The 24,584-nt window shown below is 41.8% G+C and overlaps 2 protein-coding genes across 7 annotated transcripts in view; one reads left to right on the forward strand and one right to left on the reverse strand.

Moving 5' to 3' along the window:
* MBD3 (methyl-CpG binding domain protein 3) overlaps window positions 1-614 on the reverse strand; it is a 155,965-nt gene extending 155,351 nt beyond the window's left edge. For 2 of the 4 annotated variants that reach the window (XM_033955536.1, XM_033955535.1), the window contains exon 1: window positions 246-608. In XM_033955536.1, coding sequence (XP_033811427.1) covers window positions 246-355 — 110 coding nt within the window. In that variant the 5' untranslated portion in view covers window positions 356-608. Of the gene's footprint in view, window positions 1-245 lie in introns of all 4 variants that reach the window. The other 2 variants (XM_033955534.1, XM_033955537.1) reach the window with 2 other exon arrangements.
* LOC117365289 lies at window positions 58-13,386 on the forward strand. Of its 3 annotated transcripts, none has more exons than XM_033955531.1 (3): window positions 58-78; window positions 10,373-11,821; window positions 12,623-13,386. In XM_033955531.1, exons 2-3 carry the CDS (start codon window positions 10,433-10,435, stop codon window positions 13,064-13,066), a joined length of 1,833 nt encoding a protein of 610 aa, XP_033811422.1. In that variant the 5' UTR covers window positions 58-78; window positions 10,373-10,432; the 3' UTR covers window positions 13,067-13,386. The 3 variants fall into 3 exon arrangements, with proteins under 3 accessions (XP_033811422.1, XP_033811423.1, XP_033811421.1); XM_033955532.1 differs by lacking the exon at window positions 58-78 and having other exon boundaries at window positions 9,657-11,141; window positions 11,520-11,821; XM_033955530.1 differs by lacking the exon at window positions 58-78 and having other exon boundaries at window positions 9,657-11,821.
* The last annotated feature ends 11,198 nt before the right edge of the window (window positions 13,387-24,584 follow it).

Raw genomic sequence — 24,584 nt, forward strand, 5'->3', positions numbered from 1 at the left:
CAGCCTCCTTCTCATCCCCCACCTACAACAAATCAACGAACACCCCTCTCTGCCCCGGAAACTAGAGACGGATGAGTGGTAGGTAGAAGATATTTACGGCTGCCTCCCCCCAACACGTGTGGGCATAATAAAATGAAACAGCAGACACCCCCCCCTCCAACTCCCACGCGATCGGATGATAATAAATTGAAGACTAACGGCCGGCCCCCCTCCCCCATCCATCCTTTGTACAATGGCACATTCACCTATAGTAATAGACATCACTCTTGCCAGCAGACAGACCCGACTTTCTGGTCACTTCTTCCCTTTTCCAGCCCTGGGGGAGAGCCGAGCACTCCCACCTCTTCCGTTCCATCCCTTCCGTGCCCGCACACTCACGCTCTCTCCCAACCCGTCGACCCGGTACCAGCTCTCCCTCTTTCACTCAAGCCACCCGCCCTCTCCACGCGCGAGCACGCACGCACAGCTACTGCGCCGCTTCCGCCAGCCTCATCACCACGACAGAAAAATATAAAATCGAGCGTGTGCGCCGCATCCCTCCGCCACAAATCTAGTGCCAAGTGGTCATGTGGCAGTGGCTGCGCGCGTGCTGCTTGCTCTCCTGGCTCCTTTGTTTACTGCCTGCTCGCTGCTCGTGCGGCTGCAGGGCCGTGAACAGGCAAAAACCTTGCCGGAAGCTACGCTGTCCCTCTTCGTGAACGCAAACCCCGTAGGCACGTTATCGATTGTGCAGCTCTACCCTTTCTTTCATTGAGCAAAAATGAATCGTTTTCAACCCTCACTCCTGGCTCTAAATGCAAGCACATAAGCGGTTTGTCATGCATACCAGGTTATCAGGACAAACCACAGGAGTGTGTGGTGCATTGGTTAGAGTTACAACCCCAGCACCCTGAAGTTGTGGGATCAAATCCCACACTACTCCTTGTGACCCTAGGCCATAGGTACATTAGATAGAGTACAGATAGGGAAAAATGGGACAGATAGGGAAAAATGCTTGTTCACCTGAATAATTTGTAATCCACACAGAATTGTAGGATTGGAAAATAGCAAATGTTACACCTATCTTTAAAAAGGGATCGAGGGGTGACCCGGGGAACTACAGGCCGGTAAGCTTGACTTCAGTTCCGGGCAAGATGGTATAGGCGCTGATAAAAGACAGTATCAGTGAGCACATAGAAAAAAATGGACAAATGAAAGCGAGCCAGCATGGCTTCTGCAAGGGAAGATCATGCCAAACGAACTTACTGCACTTCTTTGAAGGGATAAACAGTCAGATGGACAAAGGGGAACCCATCGACATCATTTATCTCGACTTCCAAAAAGCCTTTGACAAGGTACCCCATGAGCAGCTACTTAGGAAGCTGTGGAACCATGGGGTGGAAGGGGACGTATACAGATGGGTTAAACATTGGTTGGCAGGCAGAAAGCAAAGGGTTGGAGTGAAGGGCTACTACTCGGACTGGAGGAGAGTCACGAGCGGTGTTCCACAAGGGTCGGTACTCGGACCGCTGCTGTTCAATGTATTTATTAATGACCTAGAAACAGGGACAAAGTGTGAAGTTATAAAATTTGCGGATGACACTAAACTCTGTAGCAGGGTTAAAACCACGGAGGAAGGTGAAGACCTACAAAGGGACCTAAACAAACTGGAGGAGTGGGCAAATAAATGGCAAATGAACTTCAATATAGAGAAATGTAAGGTCATGCATATAGGGAAAAAGAACCTGATGTTCAGCTATAAAATGGGAGGATTTATATTTAAATAGGGGAAAGTAACCTTGAAAATGACTTGGGTGTGCTGGTGGATACAACAATGAAGTCAACGGCACAATGCGCAGCAGCTTCGAAGAAAGCAAACAGAATGTTGGGTATTATTAAGAAGGGTATCACAACCAGAACAAAGGAAGTCATCATGCCACTGTATCGTGCGATAATGTGCCCACATCTGGAGTACTGTGTCCAATATTGGTCACCGTACCTTAAGAAGGACATGGCTATACTTGAGAGGGTTCAGAGAAGAGCAACAAAAATGATAAAAGGTATGGAAAACCTTTCATACGCAGACAGGTTAGAAAGGCTGGGGCTCTTCTCCCTGGAGAAGCGGAGACTCAGAGGAGACATGATAGAGACTTTCAAGATCCTGAAAGGCATAGAGAAGGTAGATAGGGACAGATTCTTCAGCCTATTGGGAATCGCAAGAACAAGGGGGCACTCGGAGAAATTGAAAGGGGACAGGTTTAGAACCAATGCTAGGAAATTCTTTTTCACTCAGAGGGTGGTGGGCACCTGGAATGCGCTCCCAGAGATTGTGATAGGACAGAGTACACTACGGGGTTTCAAAAAAGGACTGGATAAATTCCTGAAGGATATGGGGATTGAGGGATACAGATAGAGGTAGGGATAGGATTATGAAAGGGTATAGATAGATAGAAGGATAAAGGGGATTAAAGGGTTTTAGACAAGGATCACCTTACAGGTCATGGACCTGATGGGACGCCGCAGGAGCGGACTGCTGGGTGAGATGGACCTCTGGTCTGACCCAGCAGAGGCAACTTCTTATGTTATGTTCTTATGATTCTGTGCTCTCCTGGTTTGCCTCCTACCTTTCCCACCGCACCTTTAGTGTATGTATTGGTGGGTCCTCTTCTGCTGCTACCCCATTAGCGGTTGTTATACCCTAGGGTTCTGTCTTAGGACCTCCTCTCTCTACACCTCTTCCCTTGGTACTCTGATCTCCTCCTATGGCTTCCAGTATCATCTTTATGCTGATGACTCCCAGCTCTACCTCTCTACACCTGAAATTTCACCTAAAATCCAAGAAAAAGTCTCTGCCTGTTTGGCTGACATCGCTGCCTGGATGTCCTGCCGTCATCTGAAACTAAATATGTCAAAGACTGAGCTGCTTCTCTTTCCTCCTAAACCCTCTGCTCCTCCTCCTTTCTCCATCTCTGTAAATAATACTGTAATTGTTCCAGTCTCCTCTGCTCGCAACCTTGGAGTCATCTTCTATTCTGACCTCTCATTTTCTACGTATATCCAACATGCTGCTAAGACCTGTCGCTTCTATCTCTTCAATATCACCAAAATTCGCCACTTCCTCTCTGAGCACACTACCTGGACCCTTGTCCAAGCTCTCGTAACCTCACGCTTAGATGACTGCAATCTACTCCTAACTTGTATCCCTCAGTGTCACCTCTCCCGCCCTTGCAATCTGTGCAAAACTTTGCTGCACGACTCATCTTCTACCAACCTCGTTATGCTCATGTCACCCCTCTCCTTAAGTCACTTCACTGGCTCCCTATCTGCCATCGTATACAGTTCAAGATCTTATTGCTGACCTACAAGTGTATTCATTCTGCTGCCCCTCAATATCTCTCCTTGCTTCTCTCTCCTTATACACCTCCCAGAGAACTCCGTTCCTCAGATAAGTCACTCTTAGCGTTCCCCTTCTCCTCCACTGCCAATTCCAGACTTCATTCCTTTCATCTAGCTGCCCCCTATGCCTGGAATAACTTACCTGAGTTTGTCCGTCAAGACCCATCCCTTGTTTAAAAGCAGACTGAAAACCCACCTTTTTTATATAGCTTTCAATCCTTAACCCTACTCCTCTGCCCTCCAACCCAGCCAGCTGATTAATCGTTCCCATGACATCTTGATTGTCTGTCTTGCATGTTTAGATTATAAACTCTTTTGAGCAGGGACTGTTTTCTTACTCTTTGTGACTCTGTACAGCGCTGCGTGCATCTGGTAGCGCTATAAAAATAATTAATAGTTTCATTATGCGTTTTAGTTAGTGGACGATGATGGGAGAATTAAGTCCTTCCTTCAGTTACGGGAGGAATTTGATCTTCTGCCCACTGATTTTGCATATATGCAAATTCAACATTACCTTAATTCTTTATCCTCGGGTTCCCTCACGGCTCCTTGTCAGGAGTTGCTGTCTACAACCTTTACTATTGGTTCCCAAACTCCCTGTTCCTCTTAAATTTCACCATCGTCATTTGAAAGATGAGTCCCCCTTGTCTGACCATTCTAGATTGAGGGATGCTTGGGCGTGTAACCATGCTGTAGACCTATCTGAAGAAGTGATTTTGCAAGCTGTTCGCAGGTTGCCTACCTATCGTAAATATACTACTTTTTGGGAACAACACTATAAGATTGTCCTTCGATTGTACATTTCGCCTGAGAGCTTACCTCTCTGGGTTCCGGGAGTCAGTGCCTGCCCGCGATGTCAGATCCCCGAGACAGGCTTGGGACACATGTTTTGGACTTGCCCCGCTCTTATTTCTTTCTGGGATGCAATTTTCTCTTTGTGGAGCACCTTTGGAACATAACTATTGTTATGCCCCAGCATATTACTGACATGTTCAGAATATTACTGATATGTATCCTCAAGTCTGCTTACCTGAACTCCTGACCTCCAAAGAACAGTAAGACCAGATGGTCTCTACAATAACCTTGCTTATCTGAGATCCGACTTCTTTGATCACAAAAGGACAGCTGAGCTATCTTACTAAGAGGCCAGTAACATCAAAAGGACTGAGAAATCTGCTATCTTGACCTCTTTTGACCTGGGTGTTGTCAAAACAGATATCAAAAGACCAGGACCAGCTGTCTTACTAAGAGGGCAGCAGTTTTTCTCCATAAAAGAGAAAAACTCAGCCCATAGAATTTGAATCCAGTTTCATTGCAACAAAGGGACAGCCCGGTTCGGTTCTCCTCTCCTATCAATCGCTGTGGATTCCAGATTGTGAGGGATAGTGATGTCCGGAAATACGGTGATGTTATTCTATTTTTATATTTATCTATGCATGTAATAAAGTGTTATTGTTTAGGCTTTATATAGTCTGTGTGCTTTTTTGAGTGTCACTGATCATCCCATTGGGCAGAAATAAGTGGCGGAACAAATTGGTACCAGAAGTTGGGTTGATCGATGTGGTCAAAAAGGCACCAGATGAAACATGGGGTTGAGGGGCAGGCCCCCAACCTCTCCATTCCGGGTTGGGATGACAGCATTTATAAATTAGTAGCCACTGAGTGGTCTGTCGAGGCAGGATTATGTGAATCCTGGACTTTTGGAAGAGGGGATCCACATGAATTATGTGCCTCTTTACAAAAGGTGAAATTACAAAAGGAAAAGAGTGAGAGGGAATTTCTAGACGAGGATGGATGATTTTAGCAGCATGGAGGAAGTTGCATGAAGCTAAACATGAGTTACAATCAAAGTTAGGGGAGCTGGAAAAGAAAATGTGTGAGCAACAGAATGCCATCACAATGCTACAATGTCAAAATAAATTGTTAATGGATAAGGTGGACACCTATCAAAATGTAGCCGAAAAGGCAGCCGTGCGTTGTGCTCAATATAAATACAAAAAACGGAGGGGGAAAGTGAGTGCCAAAAAGGTTAGGACTTTGCTTTCTCATCCTCCGGATGATTGGGATCCAGATAAATGGGATGGGGATATTTGGGATTCCAATTCTAATACCAGTGAGGAGGATATATGTAATGAAGGAAAGCAGGCAGAAAGTTTAGAAGCAAAGCCAGTGAGGAGACGAAGATTACAGGGAAATCTGCAGACAGGAGAAAATCTAACTAGAAATGATGTTATGGAGGACTTTACTCAGCAAGAAGTCATGGATATTATGGCACGCTTTACACAGCGGCCCGGGGAGCCACTAATACAATGGGTAATTCGGGTACAGGAGTTGGGCGCAGCAGGGATTATGTTAGATGCCACAGACGCCCCTAAATTTGTTTGAATTAGTCAAGAAGCAGCAGTACAAGATGCGCTACGGGAGGATCCCGATCCGACAAATTACAACCAATGGTCTTTATTAGAGGTAATTGGTAAGGGTGTCATGAGGCGATATCCCCTTGAATCTGACTGGCCTTCCAATGATAAAGTTTGGTATACATTGAAAGATGCACAAATGAGAATTAAGGAAGAGGCTATGAAGGTAGCTTTAGTAATAGGTCACGCTGACACATATATGTCATTACCTTTTACTGTATCCATTAGAAATAAAATTATCAGGTATGCTGCACCGGCATACAAACAGGTAATTATGACTCTGTTGATCAATCAAACAGACAGGTCTATTTTGGAAGTCTTGGAAGCGGTCCGACAGTTAGGAGATCTGGGAGACTGGGGACCTCAAACTACTTTTGATAAAAAGAGGGAAGGACAATCCAATTCAAACAGGGCTAATCGAGTATCCCGAAGGGATATGTTTTTGGCATTAATAAAAGATGGGGTAAAGAGGGAAGAAATAGATGGGAAAGATACCGGGACTTTATGGAAAATGTACAAAAGTAGAGGATTAGGAAAGAAATCTATGTCTCAAGCCCAAGTAAGCAAGAGTGAGGATATGCCGGTGCCAACTGCTCCTCCTGAGGAAACTGCTTCCACTCTTTATCCTGATTTAAAAGGGTGGAAGTGGTGGGAGGATCAATGATGTGAATGCCAAGCCTCAGTGTTTGCCTGGACCAAATTAGAACAGCGTCCACATGTCGAGGTAAATATCTATTGGAAATCTGGGGAGCAAAAGGTACAAGCTCTAGTGGACACTGGGGCGGAGGCATCTATTATATATGGGAACCCTAAAAAATTTCGGGGCCCTAGAATACAAATATCAGGATTGGGGGGAAAAATTATACAAGCAGTACAGACAAAACTGAGATTAAAAATTGGACAATTACCAATCCGGGAGTATACTGTACTGATCACTGAGATTCCTGAGTATATAATAGGGATAGATATCCTGAAAGGGCTAACCTTACAGCTTTCTGATGGAATTTATAGTTTTGGCAAATCACCAGCCATTCCTATAAGATCAGTAGTGGTGGGAAAATTACCTGTTCCAATAGTAGTACCAATCTCCACAAAAATTGTAAACATGAAACAATATCGCATTCCGGGAGGGCACGAAGAAATTACCAATACAATACAGGATTTGGTGAAAGCAGGAGTAATAAAAACAGTTACCTCCGCCTTCAATAATCCTGTATGGCCCGTCCATAAGGCAGATGGAAGTTGGAGAATGACAGTAGATTACCAAGAATTGAATAAACACACGCCACCTTTAAGTGCCGCTGTTCCCGATATGATAACACTGGTTGAACAAATTCAATCACGAACTGGTACTTGGTATGCAGTTATTGATTTAGCCAATGCATTTTTCTCTATTCCTATAGTGGAGCAATGTCAGGAACAATTTGCATTCACTTGGCAAGGGAGACAATATACATTTACCAGACTACCACAAGGGTATTTACATAGTCCCACTTTCTGTCACAAGATTATAGCAGAGCATTTAGATAACTGTACCTTACCTGAAGGAGTAGAACTATCACACTATATTGATGACATTTTGATCCAGGGTAATACAGAAAAGGAAGTTGCAGATGCTTTGGCATTGGTAGTAGAAACAATGAGACAGGCTGGGTGGGAAATAAATCCAAAGAAAGTGCAGGGACCAGCACAAACAGTGGTATTTTTAGGAATTAAATGGTCAAAAGGGTGTCGAGAAGTGATAGAGAAAGTTAAACAGAAGATTGTAAACTTCCCTTCTCCCCAAAGTAAGAAACAAACCCAGGCCTTTATTGGCCTTTTTGGATTCTGGAGGCAACATATTCCACACTTGGGGCAAATCCTGTCTCCTCTGTACAAAATCACAAGGAAAAAATATGATTTTGTCTGGACTGAACACGAGGAGCAGGCTTTCCAGAGAGCAAAGGAAGCTATTCAGCAAGCCATGAATTTGTGGCCATTAAAGGAGGGTCCAGTAGAATTGCAAGTGAGTGTACAGGAGCGATATGCTAATTGGAGCCTATGGCAAAAGCAAGCTGGACGACGAGTGCCTTTGGGATTCTGGAATAGGACTCTCCCAGAAACTGGGACCCGATACACACCCTTTGAAAGACAGCTGCTAGCATGCTACTGGGCTTTGGTAGCAACAGAACAGTTGACCATAGGACACGAAGTAATGATACGACCAGAAATACCCATTATGACATGGATGAGTGACCCAAAAACTCATCGTATTGGCATGCCCAGGAACAGAGTATCATAAAATGGAAATGGTACATCCAACAGAGGGCTAAGTCAGGCCTACATGGAGTAACGATGCTGCATGAAAAAGTATTTAATGTGCCCACAGAAGATACCCCATTGCAAGTGGACGACATATGTGAAAGTCCCATTCGGTGGGGAAAGACATATCAAGAACTAACTGAGACACAACAAAAGCATACCTGGTTTACAGATGGTTCCTCCAAATACCAGGGTCAACTGAGACATTGGAAGGGCGTGTCCTTTAATCCAGTCACAAAGCAACTGCTAACAACTACCGGAAAAGGAGAGAGCTCACAATATGCTGAACTATATGCAGTGTGGCAGGCCATACGGCTAGAACAAGGACAACAATGCCATATCTTTACTGATTCATGGGCAGTAGCAAATGGAATGACAACTTGGATGATGAAATGGAAAAAGGACAATTGGACAATTCACAATAAAGAAGTCTGGGGAGCCAGACTTTGGCAAGATATTCTGGAATGGGCCAATACTACCGTAATAACAGTGTACCATGTAGATGCACATGTTGTGAAAGATACGCTTGACACTGTTTTCAACTCTGTTGCAGATAGCGCATCCAAACTCACTGAAACAGAGTTGGCAGAAGAACAAAACTCTTCCACCCCGCACGTTGTGGTCATGGAAACAGATGTTGCTTCCGAAATGGCCATGGCAACATGGGCACATCAAAAGTCCGGACACCTTGGAGAGAAGGGAACTATTAGGTGGGCACATGACAGAGGAATACATTGTACTGTAGATATGGTAAAGACAGTAATCAGTAATTGTCATTTATGTAAACTAGCTCTCACATCAGCGCAGCAGATGCCCCCAATTTTTGGGAAAATAGCCAGAGGCAGGCTACCAGGTCAGATTTGGCAAATAGATTATATAGGCCCTCTACCATTGTCTAAAGGATGTCAATATGTGTGTACCATGGTAGATACCTATTCAGGGTTGTTAGTGGCTTATCCTTGCCGGAAAGCCAATCAAGAAAACACAATTAGAGCATTAGGATTAATTACATTATATTACGGACACCCTTTAGAAATACAGTCAGATAGGGGGACTCATTTTACAGGTAATATGATTAGGGATTGGATCAATGATAACAATGTTCAATGGCGACTACATGTAGCCTATCATCCACAAGCCTCAGGACTGATAGAAAGGATGAATGGATTATTAAAAACCCAATTAAAGAGATTAGGATATCAGTCATTGCGTAGGTGGAGGGAACATTTAACTGAAGCCTTACAAATTTTGAACAATAGACCCATAGCTTCACAGAGAGAGGGGGGACATGATCGAGATGTTCAAGTATCTTACGGGCCACATCGAGGCGGAGGAAGATATCTTCTTTTTCAAGGGTCCCACGACAACAAGAGGGCATCCGTTGAAAATCAGGGGCGGGAAACTACGAGGTGACACCAGGAAATTCTTTTTCACTGAAAGAGTGGTTGATCGCTGGAATAGTCTTCCACTACAGGTGATTGAGGCCAGCAGCGTGCCTAATTTTAAGGCCAAATGGGATCGGCACATGGGATCTATTCACAGGGCAAAGGTAGGGGAGGGACATTAAGGTGGGCAGACTAGATTGGCCGTGGGCCCTTATCTGCCGTCTATTTCTATGTTTCTATACTACACCCCTGAATAGGATGCTGTATTCTACTCTTGAAGCAAGTGACAAAATTTGTACCCTCCAGTTTTGGACTGTTAGACCTGGAGTACAGCTTCCTATAAGGGCCACTGATGGATCTGCTGGACTAGATGTATATTGCCCTAATGAATGCAAATTAGATCCACAAATAGTGAAACCTATTCAAACTGGTTTGGGGGTGATTATTCCAAAGGGATATTATGGACAGATTTGTCCGCAATCAAGTTTGGCTCTTAAAGGTGTAACTATAATGGGGGGTGTCATTGATTCAGACTATCGGGGCAAAATTGGAATATTGTTATTAAACCTTGGAAAAGAAGCTATCATTCTCCAAAAGGGGGATCGTGTTGCACAATTGATAACTATTGCAATTAAAATGGAAGCTCCACAGTTAATTGAGAAACCCCTGCACCATTATGGCCGAAGTGAACCAGGCTTTGGGGCAGCTAATGTAATTAAAGCTGGTATGAGAATCTGGTGGAAGAAACCACTCCAACCAATAGTAGGAGCCACCGTAATAGCTGCAGGGAAAGATAGTATTGTACAAATACTAGTGGATGGTTATGAACATCCAATCTTCGCTCCACGAGACCAATGTTTTAGGAGAGAATAAAGATTCTTTTTATTTCCACAGGACCTAACATGGAAGTGTATCGCCATTCTATCTTTGGTATGGTACGGACAAACTGCAATAATGTCAGTGAAGAGTGACCGTCCAACCACTGTCGTCACGGTCCAGTGGAAAAATGCAACTTCAATGAGAAAACAAGATAATTTCACATGCAGCGAAAACTCTCTGTGTAACATATGGAATTTTACATTTTCTCCTTCCCCTGTCATTCGATATGACACAGATACCGGGTTCACTAAATATTATAAAACTCCTTTTTGGGTGATGAATGCCTCTGTAATTAGCATTACCATTCAAAATCACACTGGGATCCAATGTACTAATTATACTTTCCCCCAAAATATAGTTAGTAAACAAGTGGCTCGAGATATCATACAAACACAAAAGTTTACTAGCAATACATTTTGGAATTTATCCTTACCCATTAACAGGGCACAGGGACTAATTTGTATGAATTCAACCAAAATTGAAAACCGCACTGACATGGTAATTATTATGGCATTTATCCATACTAATCCTACTTCATTAAATGCCTCTTTAGTAAGAAATATTAGAGAATGCAAAAATACCAGTTTAGAACATAAGGAAATGACATATGAATGGAAAATTAATTTTCCTATTTTACCCAAATGTAGGACCCGAAGATGGCTGGATCAACTATTAGGGGAGGCGGAAACTACATTATGTATTGTAAATACTATTGATTCTGAAATATTGGCTGGCAAACAAGCATCTTTTGGCTCCGGAGTAGCGGATGTATTTAGATGGGAAGGTAAATGGATACCAAATACTGTACATAATCATGAACTAACCTTACGATATGATCAGTTAATGTTACATGTTGTTAATGATACTATAATACAGCAATATACTTTAGATAGTAATGTTTCTTCAGCCTTACATTGGACTATTTGTGAAATTCGTGTTTTGTCTTTTATACAACAAAGAATTAATTTTATCCAGCAGTTACAATTACGAAATACCTCATTGATTTTTGTATTATTTAATAAAACCACGCCCTTAGATCGAACATGGTGGAATTTTGATATAAAACAATGTTCTGATTTCTCCTGTGAAGGGTTGCTTACGTTATTTGATGTAAGGAACTCTACCATAATGTGTCCTTTCACTGTGATGCCTTTGGTTTTAGGACCCCAATTATGGTTTCCTACTTACTATGGGCAACAAATAGATGAACAGAACAAAACTTACGTGTTAAAAAATTGTAAACAAATTCAACATGGACAAGTTTGTCCATCTCCTTATACGATCTATGAACCATGTTCTCTACAACATACCTACAATCTGTGCCAATGGACCGTTCAACCTCAAGGTTACACTTTTATACAAGAAATATTACATAAATATGTCTGTGTTGCTAGCAGTACTGTTGAACTTGTGATTCCTGCTATTCAAGCTCCCTTTTCAGTATGTTTACAGAATGTTAGTGTGTTGTGAGAGGGAAAAGAGGATGAGACGAAGAAGAAGTCCTGGTGAGATACAGGTGAAGCAAGATAAGTCCTTTGGATAAAGGTGAAGTAACCAGACCTCACAAGAGAAAAACCCCCTCCCCTCCCTCTTGCTCTAATAAATCAGTATATTAACTGTGAAAGATATTTCATAACCCACTTGCCAGCTGGCCTATAGTGATTGAGAAATATTCTGTTTCTGAGTTAGCTATGGTAAGCAAAAACTTGTAAGAAGCAAGACTTAAATTCCGATGCATGGCACCTGGCCGGATATTATGCAAAGAGGAACACAGCTCATGGTCAGAAAAACAGAGTACTCAGGAACATTATTTAGCAAGATATATCATGTGTTACCACAGCAGAGAAGGAATTTTGGACTCGGAATTGCATATATGGTAAAGGGAAAAGGGCATTTGCAGGAAAAGGTTAGGCCTTACGGCAAACTGAACAGACGTATAAGATGACACAAATAGATAAGCCAATAAATGAATCTACTTATGTATTGACGTATAAGAAAAATAACCAATAAAGATGTACCATGTGATTTAGGCTAACGTGGTATTGAACACCAAGAAATGTATAAAACCAGGCCTATAAGCAGAAGTAATCAGAACAGACATCAGAGGACCCTCAGGCCTGAGGATCACATCTGTTACATTATATGCTGAATCATTTATTCTTGTAAGCTGTTACTGATTTGCTAATAAATGTATACCTATTGAAACCAGTATATAGTGTGTGGAGTCTCCATTCCGAGGTAGGCCTAGACAGCGGCTTACTTCAGTTGCAGTGGGCAAATAATGCAACTTATCATTTTTATGAACCCTGGATATCAAATGTAAATGTTAATCTTTCTTTTGCCGATGTACTTACTCCAATTATTTTATTACCCTCTGTAAAGAAAGCCATGCAAAATATAGCAATCCTAAATAAAGCAAATCAGCAACGTAACCTTACCTTGCTGCAGCATAAAATAGATACTGAATTTTTAAATACTAACTTGCATTCAGTAGCAGATCATATTGAAGCTACTACTGCACACCATTGGTGGGATGCTTTTACCGGATGGAGCGCTACAGCACGAAAGGTGTTTCTTCATCCCTTAATCTATATTTGTTCAGTTATCCTTATGCTAACATTTCTTAATTGTGGGTTTACCTATTGTGTATACAAACGAACACTCTATCCTTCTATTCGGATGACTTCTTATTCAGAGATACAGACTTAAGGATCCAGGGGTGGACTGTTATGCCCCAGCATATTACTGACATGTTCAGAATATTACTGATATGTATCCTCAAGTCTGCTTACCTGAACTCCTGACCTCCAAAGAACAGTAAGACCAGATGGTCTCTACAATAACCTTGCTTATCTGAGATCCGACATCTTTGATCACAAAAGGACAGCTGAGCTATCTTACTAAGAGGCCAGTAACATCAAAAGGACTGAGAAATCTGCTATCTTGACCTCTTTTGACCTGGGTGTTGTCAAAACAGATATCAAAAGACCAGGACCAGCTGTCTTACTAAGAGGCCAGTAACATCAAAAGGACTGAGAAACCAAACAAGTATCTGCTATCTTGACCTCTTTTGACCTGGGTGTTGTCAAAACAGATAACAAAAGACCAGAACCGGCTGTCTTACTAAGAGGGCAGCAGTTTTTCTCTATAAAAGAGAAAAACTCAGCCCATAGAATTTGAATCCAGTTTCGTTGCAACAAAGGGACAGCCCGGTTCGGTTCTCCTCTCCTATCAATCGCTGTGGATTCCAGATTGTGAGGGATAGTGATGTCCGGAAATACGGTGATGTTATTCTATTTTTATATTTATCTATGCATGTAATAAAGTGTTATTGTTTAGGCTTTATATAGTCTGTGTGCTTTTTTGAGTGTCACTGATCATCCCATTGGGCAGAAATAAGTGGCGGAACAACTATTCACCCTTAGTTTTATTTGGAGCTGTCCCCCACTATTCCCCCCATTTCAGGGGGGGGGGGGCTGCTGCCTTTCTCAAGTGGACAGTTCTTCTTGCATTGAAATGTATCTTACTTAAATGGCTTGACCAGGGTGTGCCGGATGATTACTCTTCTGATATGGGAAAGACGAGATGTGTTGGATTTTTCCTCTCTCCCGGGGCGCTCTTTTCAGTGCAATTGGGAACCCTTTTGGACTACCATGACACCTGTGGCACGTAGCCGCTTGCTTAATTGTTAAAGCTCTTTTATATTGCTGTCTTCCATTTATGTATGCCTTTGCCCCTTTTATATTGTACTATAGTTTATCCTAGGGCTTGTACTTGGAAGGAGGATCGGGGGTAGGTGGGGGGAGCTGTTGGGGGGATGGGTAGTTGGATGTTGTGGGATATTTCTTATACCTTGAGCTTGTTTTGCTGTCTTGTGCCTATTTCTGTTTTTTCTCTTGAGCTCAATAAAATATATTTGAATATAAATAATTAATAGTAGTAGATATGTGGAAAATAAAAATAAATCGATCGTCAAGCCCAATAGCCTGTTTCCAATAGTGGGTACTCTAGACATTTATCTCTCCCTGCCCTTCATCCATCTAGCCTCTCTGCATCCGTATCTATTCTGCTAAGTGTCACGCTTGAGTCCCTACCCCCTTCTCCACCACATTTAGCAACTCCCTTTTTTATGTCCCTATTCTTGCCCTGGCCAGCTTTACCCTTCCACCTATCTCCCCAAACCATGTACAGCTTTATTCCTAGACCCTCTCCACAGCCAACTTCTACCCTCACCCCCTGACCAGCATCTCCTTTTTTTCTCCATTAATCCCACCCCATTCAAGCTCTAGTGCCTAAAGCAGGGTTGCCAGATGGCAAAAAAATTTCCAACCAAACTCATGGCAAAAAGTAGCCCAACGTGCTTAGAGTAGCCCAAACAATTGCTGCTGGAAACCCCTCTAATTTATCAAACAAATGCTTCATACAAATACTAATGTTTATTTATACACTGTACATATTCCAAACAGTCCATAATGTTGTACAAAGACCAGAACCCAAATACAAAACATTCAGGAAAAACAATATAAACAAGCACTTAACATAAAAGTCCTTCCCAAAATTAAAAGCTCTTCAAACTTCTGGACACAAGTCCAAAACAGCAGCAGATTTATTTTACCAGTGTTAAGTTTCAACTTGAACATAGTAGCCCATTGCTCCATCTTCAGAAAATAGTGAAACCTGTGGAAATTTACCATCAGATATTAACTAAGTATGAACACCATGAATCAATGAAAGGTTTATGAGTGGGTAATAAGGTTTAAAGTAGGAAGAACAGGCATAACCGACAAAGGCCAATCTGGTCACCCATCAACATCACGCACACATTGACAGGGTGGATGCCTTGATTAGAGAAGACCGATGGATAAGTGTCTCAATTGGCTGCAAATTTGGATATTGGCTATGGATCTGCATTTGCCATAATGCATGACAACTTAGGATTCAGGAAAATCTGCGCACAATGGTTTCCCAAACAGTTTACTGATTTGCACAAGCAATAGCGTGTGGAGGTTGCAACCCAGTTCCTGAGATGGTATAAAGAAAATCCGAGTATTCTGGAGAGAACTGTCACTGGTGTCAAGACATGGGTGCATCACTGTGACCCAGAGAACAAAAGACAAAGCATGATGAAGTAAAGGAAGTGGTGCTCACCTGGCTTTGGGAGCAGCCAAAAAACTTCTTCTCTCTGCAGGAATGCAAAAGCTAGTTGAATGATACAACAAATGCGTCATCTTGCATGGGGATTACTTCTGTTAAAGCCATTAAATATATTTTGCCTTTACTTTTTGATTTACCCTCATAAAATATGGGGGTTATTGTACAAACTGAGCACTAAATAAGGCTAGTGAAGTGGATATCAGAGCATAAATCTCTATCTGTAACAAAGAAGTGCTCTACTTCAGTCCACATTTATTCTGTGTTTATAACAGCTTTTGAACTGCAAAAAACATGTCATTCATATCTAAAACAATGCAGCAATGGAAAAAAGTTCAGCAGGGCCAGTTTTAGACATGCTGGGGCCCAGGGCAGAAATTTATACCCCCCCCCCCCCCCCCCATATCCCCACCTCCCATTACTACCACACATAAAACAACTTTAAATTACTTTTGTACACATAAAACACAGACAGACTTGTACCAAAGGATCACAAATAGAAATTTAACTGGGAACCCCAAGAAATTAAACTCAGCAAGTATTACAACACTGGAGAAATAAAAACAGATATGCACTTTTATTTATTTATTTAGTCGAATTTCTAGCTCATCCTCCCAGAAGAGTACGGGTTACAAGATTACATACACAGTAGAAGGTTTAGCAACAAGATTACAATTTCATATACAGCAGATAAACAGAACAACTAATCAAAAGGATGAAGAGCAGTAGTAGAAATTCCTATGTACATGTTTTGGGTACTAGGCATAGTAACATGGCAAACAATGGGCAACAAGAATACAAATTCACATACAAGATATTCAGAACAGCAGATTAAAGGGAAGAACAGCAGCAGAGGGATAATTCTTATGAACTGTATGGAGAGGAGAATACAAGATTTGGGGGCTGAGCACAGTAGCATGGACCGATAGGCTCTATATGCAAAGCAGCTAGAATTACAATACATTTGAGGTATAGGACAGATTTTGGCATTTATGGTTTGGGTACATCTTGCTTAGTTTCGCACCAAGTGTGTGCTTCGAGACTTAGTTCTTTCTGTACTGAACACACAGGGATCCAAGGCCCAGGTCCACCAAAAATTAGCCATTTCCCTTGCTGTGGCTGGTGGGGAGCCCAAAACCCTGCCAGCTGAAGACCACCTCCTCCAGTCTGGAGGCAGAAATCTCCAAGCTCTGCAGCTAGCGGTAGTGTCTCTGAGCTGCCACCAGCTGCAGGGCTTGAAGAGATCTGGCCATTGAATTAGAGTAAGAGGTCATCTTCAGCCGGCAGGGCTTTAGGAAGCCCACCAACTTAGGTATTTATATTTTTCATTTGGGTAGGAGGCATGGGGCATGACGGGAAGAAAATGCAGTGCCCACCATTTTATTAGACTAATACATTTCTTAATTAGCTTTCAGAGGTCAAAGCCAACAGTCGCCCAGAAGCAGGTGGTTCAGTGTGAGGTGTCTTTGAAGGATACTATTGAAACAGGATATTTAGGAAGTCCCAGTAGAGAGGTTCCAATAATGGTGAAAGAAAGTCAGGAGGGTTTAAGAGGAAGGCAGAGTAAAAGACTCACATTTTCCCTGTCTTCTCAGCAGCCTGTAGTTACAAGGGAAAAAAAACACAATTTGAAGTGTCTGTATACAAATCCTAGAGGCCTATAAAATAAAATAGGAGAGTTGGAGTATATAGCACTGAATGATGTGGTAGATATAATAGGCATCTCAGCAAACTGGTAGAAGGAGGACAATCAGTACAAATTATATTGCAAAGATAGAGTAGATCAAATTGGAGGGGGAGGTTGCACTATATGATAAAGAGGGAAATGACAGACAGCAGTATGGAATCCTTATGGATAGAAATTCCATGTGTGAAGGGAAGGAATATAAAAGGTAGGGTTATACTACCGTCCCCTGGGATGAAATGAGCAGACAGATGAAGAAATGTTTTCAGAGAAGAAATGTTTTCAAGAAGCTAAAAGGATCAGTTGTAAAGGTTAGGACTGTAAACCAGGCATGGATGTTATTTAAAAATACCATCATGGAAGCCCAGACCAGATGTATTCCATGTATCAGTAAAGGTAGAAAGAAGAGGAAACGAAGCTGGCCATGGTTAAAAGGTGAAGTGAAAGAGGCTACTAGAGTACAATAAAATCCTTTAAAGAATAGAAAAAGGATCCGAATGAAGAAAATAAGAAGACACACAAGCACTGGCAAGTTAGATGCAAGGCATTGTTAAAAAATAAAGCTAAAAAAGAATATGAAGAGAAACTTGCAAAAAGAGGCAAAAACTCATAACAATTTTTTTAGGTACATCAGAAGCAGAAAACCTGTGAGGAAATTAGTGGGACTGTTGGATGATCAGGGGAGCAAAAGAGGCGCTCAGGGAGGATAAGGCCATAGTGGAGAGTGACATGGATAACCTGGACATACAGATGATTCAACTGGAACTACTGGCCTCACTTGTGTATGCTGGACACTACAGACCTATATTTTCCCATAGCCAGGCCCAGCCTGTACCTTGCTGTCTGTAAACACCTGCAGCCTTTGTAATGCTAACCCAGCTGACCTCTACTACAACGTTTTTGTCTCCATTCTCTGCTGGGAGGATATTTCTCCAAGGTTCTGCTGAACTGTTATCAGTGCTGTATGACTTCATATGCCAGGCACCCTGGAAAGCCATAAAACTTTTATAATGAGCAAGGATCCCTGCAGGACGATGAGGGTGTAGCGAGATGAGAGAACTTGGTATCAAAACATTTGCTCCCTGTCTCTGAACCAAGTTATGGGAAACAAGCAGCTGGATTGTTGAAAGGTCACCTTTGCCAACTTTCAGCATACAAGGACACCATCCCGAAGATGCACAGAATTGTAAAACCACTAATTAGCATCTACAAAGTGAATAAGTGATCTCAGCGCTGGAGAAAGAAAGTTCACCAAGAGTTCTCTGTTTCTGCAAGGCCCCCCCTACTGGAGAGGGGGGGTGGAGGTGAGAGAGGCGTGGACTGAGAGCAGGAGTTAGGTATACATTATTTTATGTACCAATAGGGAATTACATAACCAGAATTCGGGGATGTACTTTTTGGAACAAAGGAAGAATTTCTCTGTATAAAAAACACGTGCATTCTAGGTAAAGCCAGAGAGATTCACTTACTTATGCTACGGGGATCTGCTAGCCCCCTGCTAAGCATATGGGTGCAAGTTCTTCTCTCCATTGCATATTCTGAACTGACAATACATTTTTCTGATATGTCTCTGCTGCTGTAATACTGTAAGTTTTTATACTAACAATAAACGAATATTGTCTGTTTTGGAAGATACAATGCCGTCTTGTAGTTATTCCAATGAGGTAAACAAAGCAGCCTTTACTTCAAGAGACTGAATTAATTCTTTGCTTCTGTCTTTACGGAAGAGGATGTAAGAGATCTGCCTGAACTGGAAATGGTTTTCAAGGCTGATGATGCGGAGGAACTGAAAGAAATCTCAGTGAATCTGGAAGATGTACTAAGCCAAATCGACAAGTTAAAAAGTGATAAATCGCCTGTGCCAGATGGTATACATCCCAGGGTACTAAGGACTCCTTTTACAAAAGTGCGCTAGCAATTTTAGCGCGTGCTATACACTAACGCCTCCATAGAGCTGGCGTTAGTATTTTCCATGTAATGTGGGGTTAGCACGCGCTACATTGTAGTACGTGCTAAAACCGCTAGTGCACCTTCGTAAAAGGAGCCCTAAAAGAACTCATACATGAAATTGCTGACCTGCTGTTAGTGATCTGTAACCTGTTGCTAAAATCATCTGTAGTACCTGAAGATTAGACAGATTACACCGATTTTTAAAAAGGGGTTCCAGGGGAAATCCGTGAAATTACAGACCAGTAAGCCTGACTTCAATGTCGGGCAAAATGGTGAAAACAATTATAAAAAATAAAATCGTGGAACACAAAGACAAACAGCTGAGGGAGATCTTGCCTCACCAATTTGCTTGACTTCTTTGAAGGTATGAATAAACATGTGGATAAAGGAAAGCCAGTTGATGTAGCATATCTAGATTTTCAGAAAACTTTTCATAAAGTTCGAGAGGCTCCTGAGAAAATTAAAGGGTCATGGGATAGGTGGCAAAGTTCCATTGTTGATTAGGAATTGGTTATTGGATAGAAACCAGAGGGTAGGGCTAAACAGAGTAAACAGCGGAGTGCCGAAGGGATCTGTACTGGGACCGGTGCTATTTAACTTATTTATAAATGATCTGGAAATTGGAACAACGAGTGAAGCAATTAAATTTGCAGATGACACTAAACTGTTCAAAGTTGTTAAAACTCATGCAGATTGTGAAAAATTGCAGGCAGATCTTAGGAAATTGGAAGACTAGGTATGAAATTTAATGTGTACAAATGCAAAGTGATGCAGATTGAGAAGAATAACCCGAATCACAGTTACTGGATGCTAGGGTCCACCTTGGGGGTTAGCGCCCAAGAAAAGGATCTGGGTGTCATTGTAGACAATATTCTGAAGCCTTCTGCCTAATGTGCGGCAGCGGCCAAGAAGGCAAACAGGATGCTAGGAATTATTTTTTAAAAAGATGATTAACAAGACTAAGAATGTTATAATGCCCCTGTATCGCTTCATGGTGTGACCTCATCTGGAGTACTGCATTCAATTCTGGTCTCCTTATCTCAAGAAAGATATAGTGGTGCTAGAAAGGGTTCAAAGAAGAGCAACCAAGATGGTAAAAGTGATGGAACTCCTTTCGGATGAGGAAAGACTAAAACGGTTAGGGCTGAGGGGAGATATGATTGAAGTCTACAAAATCCTGAGTGCAGTAGAACGAGTACAAGTGGATCGACTTTTCTCTCCATCAAAAATTACAAAGACTAGGGGACAGTCAATGAAGTTACAGGGAAATACTTTTAAAACCAATAGGAGGAATTTTTTTTTCACTCAGAGAATAGTTAAGCTCTGGAACGCGTTGCCAGAGGTTGCGGTAAGAGCGATTTGGACATAGGGTGCTAGTCACGCAAAGTCGGCAGTGGGAAAATGTCCATTCTCGAAAAGAACATCTAACATTTTTTTTCCCCGAAAATCGTCTTATCTGTACGTCCAGGCATTTGATCGTCCAGACCGCTACTATGTCTATCTTTATACCATATTCTGGAAGGCGACACAGGCAACAAGTTTGTAGTTGCTTGCGCCAAAGTTAAGGTACAGAGGAAGGGAGGGACATGCATGCAGCAAGGGGAGGAGTGGGAAGGGGGGACATAGAGGAGGAAGGGTGCCAGCACCCCAAGGAAGACTGCACCCGGAGCGAACCACCCCTCCCGTTACTGTGCCACTGCAAGAAGAGCCATATAGGAGCATGGGAACATCTGTATTATAAAATGGCAACATAGATGTTCAATTAGCTGGGATGTTAGTTTATGTCAGCCATTTTAGTACCATGAATGTCCATATTTCCCAAAGCTGTCATATAGCAGGATACCAAATTTTAATAAACTTGGAAGATTGGCTATATCTAGTGTTCCTTAACTGTACTGGTAAAGGATTCCACCATTAACAACCCCCCCCCCCCCCTCTTTTAGAAAACCATAGTGCAGTTTTAGCACTAGCTGCTGCGCTAAAAGTTCCTACACTTATATAAGCGTTGAAACTGTTATCACCACGGCCGGCGCTAAAACCGAGCTACGGTTTTGTAAAAGGGGGGTATGATTGCCATCTCTATCAGACAATAGTTGCCTTGCTATTTTATACCATACAATGTCTGAAAGTGTGGTGCATGGGTTATAACTACAGCCTTGGCACCCTATGGTTGTGGGTTCAAGCCCAGCTACCTCTATTACCCCAGGTGCATTAAATAGACTGTGAGCACACTGGGACAGATAGGGAAAAATGCTTGAGTACCTGAATAAATTAATGTAAACTGTTCTGAGCTCCCCTAGGAGAACAGTATAGAAAATTGAATGAATAAATAGTGCAAAAAGTTTCAACCTCTGATAACCATTGTGATGTCATAATGCCTCATTCCACCAATGCCTAAGAGCCAGCCTCATCAGTGATGTCACAATGGTTTGATTGCCCTTTACTTGGCTCACTTTTGCTACATTTTGATTTCTAGAGTAGCGCAGTGGTTAAAGCTACAGCCTCAGCACCCTAGGTTTGTGGGTTCAAACCCACACTGCTCCTTGTGACCCTGGACAAATCTCCTAATCCCCATTGCCCCAGGTACATTAGATAGATTGTGAGCCCGCCAGGACAGACAGGGAAAAATGCTTGAGTACCTGAATAAATTAATGTAAACCCTTTTGAGCTTCCCTGGGAGTATAGAAAGATGAATAAATTCAATAATGAATATAGGACCTCTTCTACAAAGCCATGGTAATACACCAAAACACAAAGGAACCGAATGAGCTTTGGTGCATTTAACCACAGCAGCATCATTTCTGTGGTTTTGTAAAAGACCCCAAAAACATTTATTAACTTCAAATCCCTTGCAAAGCTGAGCTGTCATGGTAAATGCACCAAAATCCATTCAATTCCTAATCTAATCTAATCTAATCCTTAGGTTTGTATACCGCATCATCTCCACGTTCGTAGAGCTCGACGCGGTTTACAGTAGGAGAAATAGGAAGGAACTACAACAGAGGGTTAGAGGTAGAAGTGTGAAGAAAATTTAGAGGACTTGGGATGCCAAGATATAAGAGTTTCCTTGATTCCTAAGTTGGAGGGAGACTTACATTTTTTGAGAAAAGCCAGGTTTTCAGATGTTTGCGGAAAACTTGGAGAGAGCTCAAGTTCCGAAGAGGAGAGGTAAGGTTGTTCCAGAGCTCAGTGATTTTGAAGTGGAGGGAGGACCCTAGCTTTCCTGTGTGGGAAATGCCTTTTAGCGAGGGGAAGGATAGTTTTAATTTCTGGGAGGATCTGGTGGTATTAGGGTTTGAGGAATTCTAAGAAAGAGGGAATAAAGGGAGGGAGGATACCATATAGGATTTTGAAAGTTAAACAATTCCTATGGGCTTTGGTACATTTACCGTGGCGGCATCGCTTCTGTAGCTTTGTAAAAGACCCCGTAAAATTATTATACTCTAAAAATATGAAACCAGAATGAATTTACTTGTGTGATGTACCTTTTATCCTGAAGGCATGTAATAGGTAATAGTCCAACACAAAGTTGTTACTTCTGAAAATTTTTGATAACTGTATTTGAACATAATTGGTTTTATTTGTAATATGTTCTATATCTATTGGCCTCTTTTACAAAGCCGCACTAGCGGCTGCGATGCGCTAGAGATTTAAAGGGCTTCGGGGCTGTTGCCGCGTGGCTTTGTAAAAGAGGCCGTATGTATTTTATGTTATAAATTTAAATTTTTCTGAAAAGGGTTTGTAGGTTTCACCAGGCTCTGAAAAGGTCCATGACACCTAAAAAAAATGTATTTTTGTGGGCTGGCACTGCCCCTTTTTCCAGATATCTCTAGACCTACCCAATTACATTGAAAAGTTTTTCTTCAATTGATAACTAAAGTGATAGCAATAGGTGCATCTTATTTCTTGAAATTTCCATGCATGTGTTTGAATGTGAAAATAATACATATATTTTGTTGGATCCTTTGCAGTTTGACAGTTTGGGGAAACCAATTAAGGAAAAATCAGACTATAATTAATGGGGGTTTTTCTTATTCTTCTTGAGGAAAGAGAAAAAGTTATAGACATTCCCCCCTCCCCCTTTTATCAAGCTGAACTAGAGGTTTTTAGTGCGTGCCGGCGAGGTAAGTCTGATGCTCATAGGAATTCTATGAGTGTCAGAGCATTTACTGTACCAGCTTACGTTACAATCCTCTAGCACTGCTTGATAAGAGGCCCATTATTTGCCTAACTTTATATTCCCTATTTTTTGATTTGCTATTTTTTATACTACTAGAACAATTTTATAGGTACTTTCCATGATGTGGGCTTGAAAGTGAAAATTTGTACTTGATAGTTTATTTGACAGACTTTTCTGTATTTCATATGCATTTCTTATATTTGAAATATAAACACCCCCCTTTTTTTTTTTTTTTTTTACAAAACTGTAGCACAGTTTTTAGTGCAGGCCAGGGTGGTAACAGCTTCAACGCTCATGGGAATTCTATGAGCATCAGAACTGTTACTGCCGTGGCTGGCGCTAAAAACTGCTACGGTTTTGTAAAAGTGTGGGGGGGGGGGATAAATGTCTAATAAAAAAAATAGATGGTCCTTGGCACAAAAGCATTACAAGCTCCTGTACTAGACCGTCAGAAACTAGACCCTGAGAAACAACACCCTTCATTAAGTATCGCCACTTCGATAAACCAGGAGTTACAACTATACCAATCACCTTGCAACAGTGAATTAACCATTGGTAGGAATCAGTACAGAAAAGCATATATTATACTGCAGAATCCAATAAGAGGCTGGATTTAAAGTGTACTACCGATATTATATTAGCACGTGCTAACAGCATTATTACATGTTATTAGTTTACAGGTCTCATTGTATAAAATGAGTCCTGTGGTAAATAAACATGTCAGGGCAGAGGCTAGATGAAAGGGGAGATGCTGCATGGATAGGAGAGAGAAGACAGATGCTGGATAGAAAGAAGAGAATGAAGAGAAGATATTAAAGCAGAAACAACAAAAGGGAGAAAAATTTTTATTTTTGTTGCTTTAGAATAAAATAGTATTGTAGTTGTATTGATAAACTTTTATAAACAGAAAATGGAAATCTTTTTATTGGAATAATTTTAATACGCGTTTTACTAACTTTCAGAGTCCAAATCTCATTCCTCAGGTCAGGATAGGATACAGTAACAGCAGTATACTGTACTGAGCTGAAGGAGTTTTGGCCTCTGAAAGCTAATTGAAAAATGGATAAGTCCAATAAACTGCCTCAAAGCTTTCCATCTGCCATGATCCGCCTCCCTCTGATGTAACTTCCTGTTTCCAAATGAGCAGATCACGGCAGAGGGGGAGCTTCAGGGCAGTGTCGGCAGCTTGTGAGAATGGCTGCCACACCAGGGCTCCTCCGAAAAAGAAGATTTTGACTCGAAAGGAGAATGGGAAGGTGAGG

This window comes from Geotrypetes seraphini, chromosome 8 (assembly GCF_902459505.1).
Source record: "Geotrypetes seraphini chromosome 8, aGeoSer1.1, whole genome shotgun sequence".
Classification (NCBI taxonomy): domain Eukaryota; kingdom Metazoa; phylum Chordata; class Amphibia; order Gymnophiona; family Dermophiidae; genus Geotrypetes; species Geotrypetes seraphini.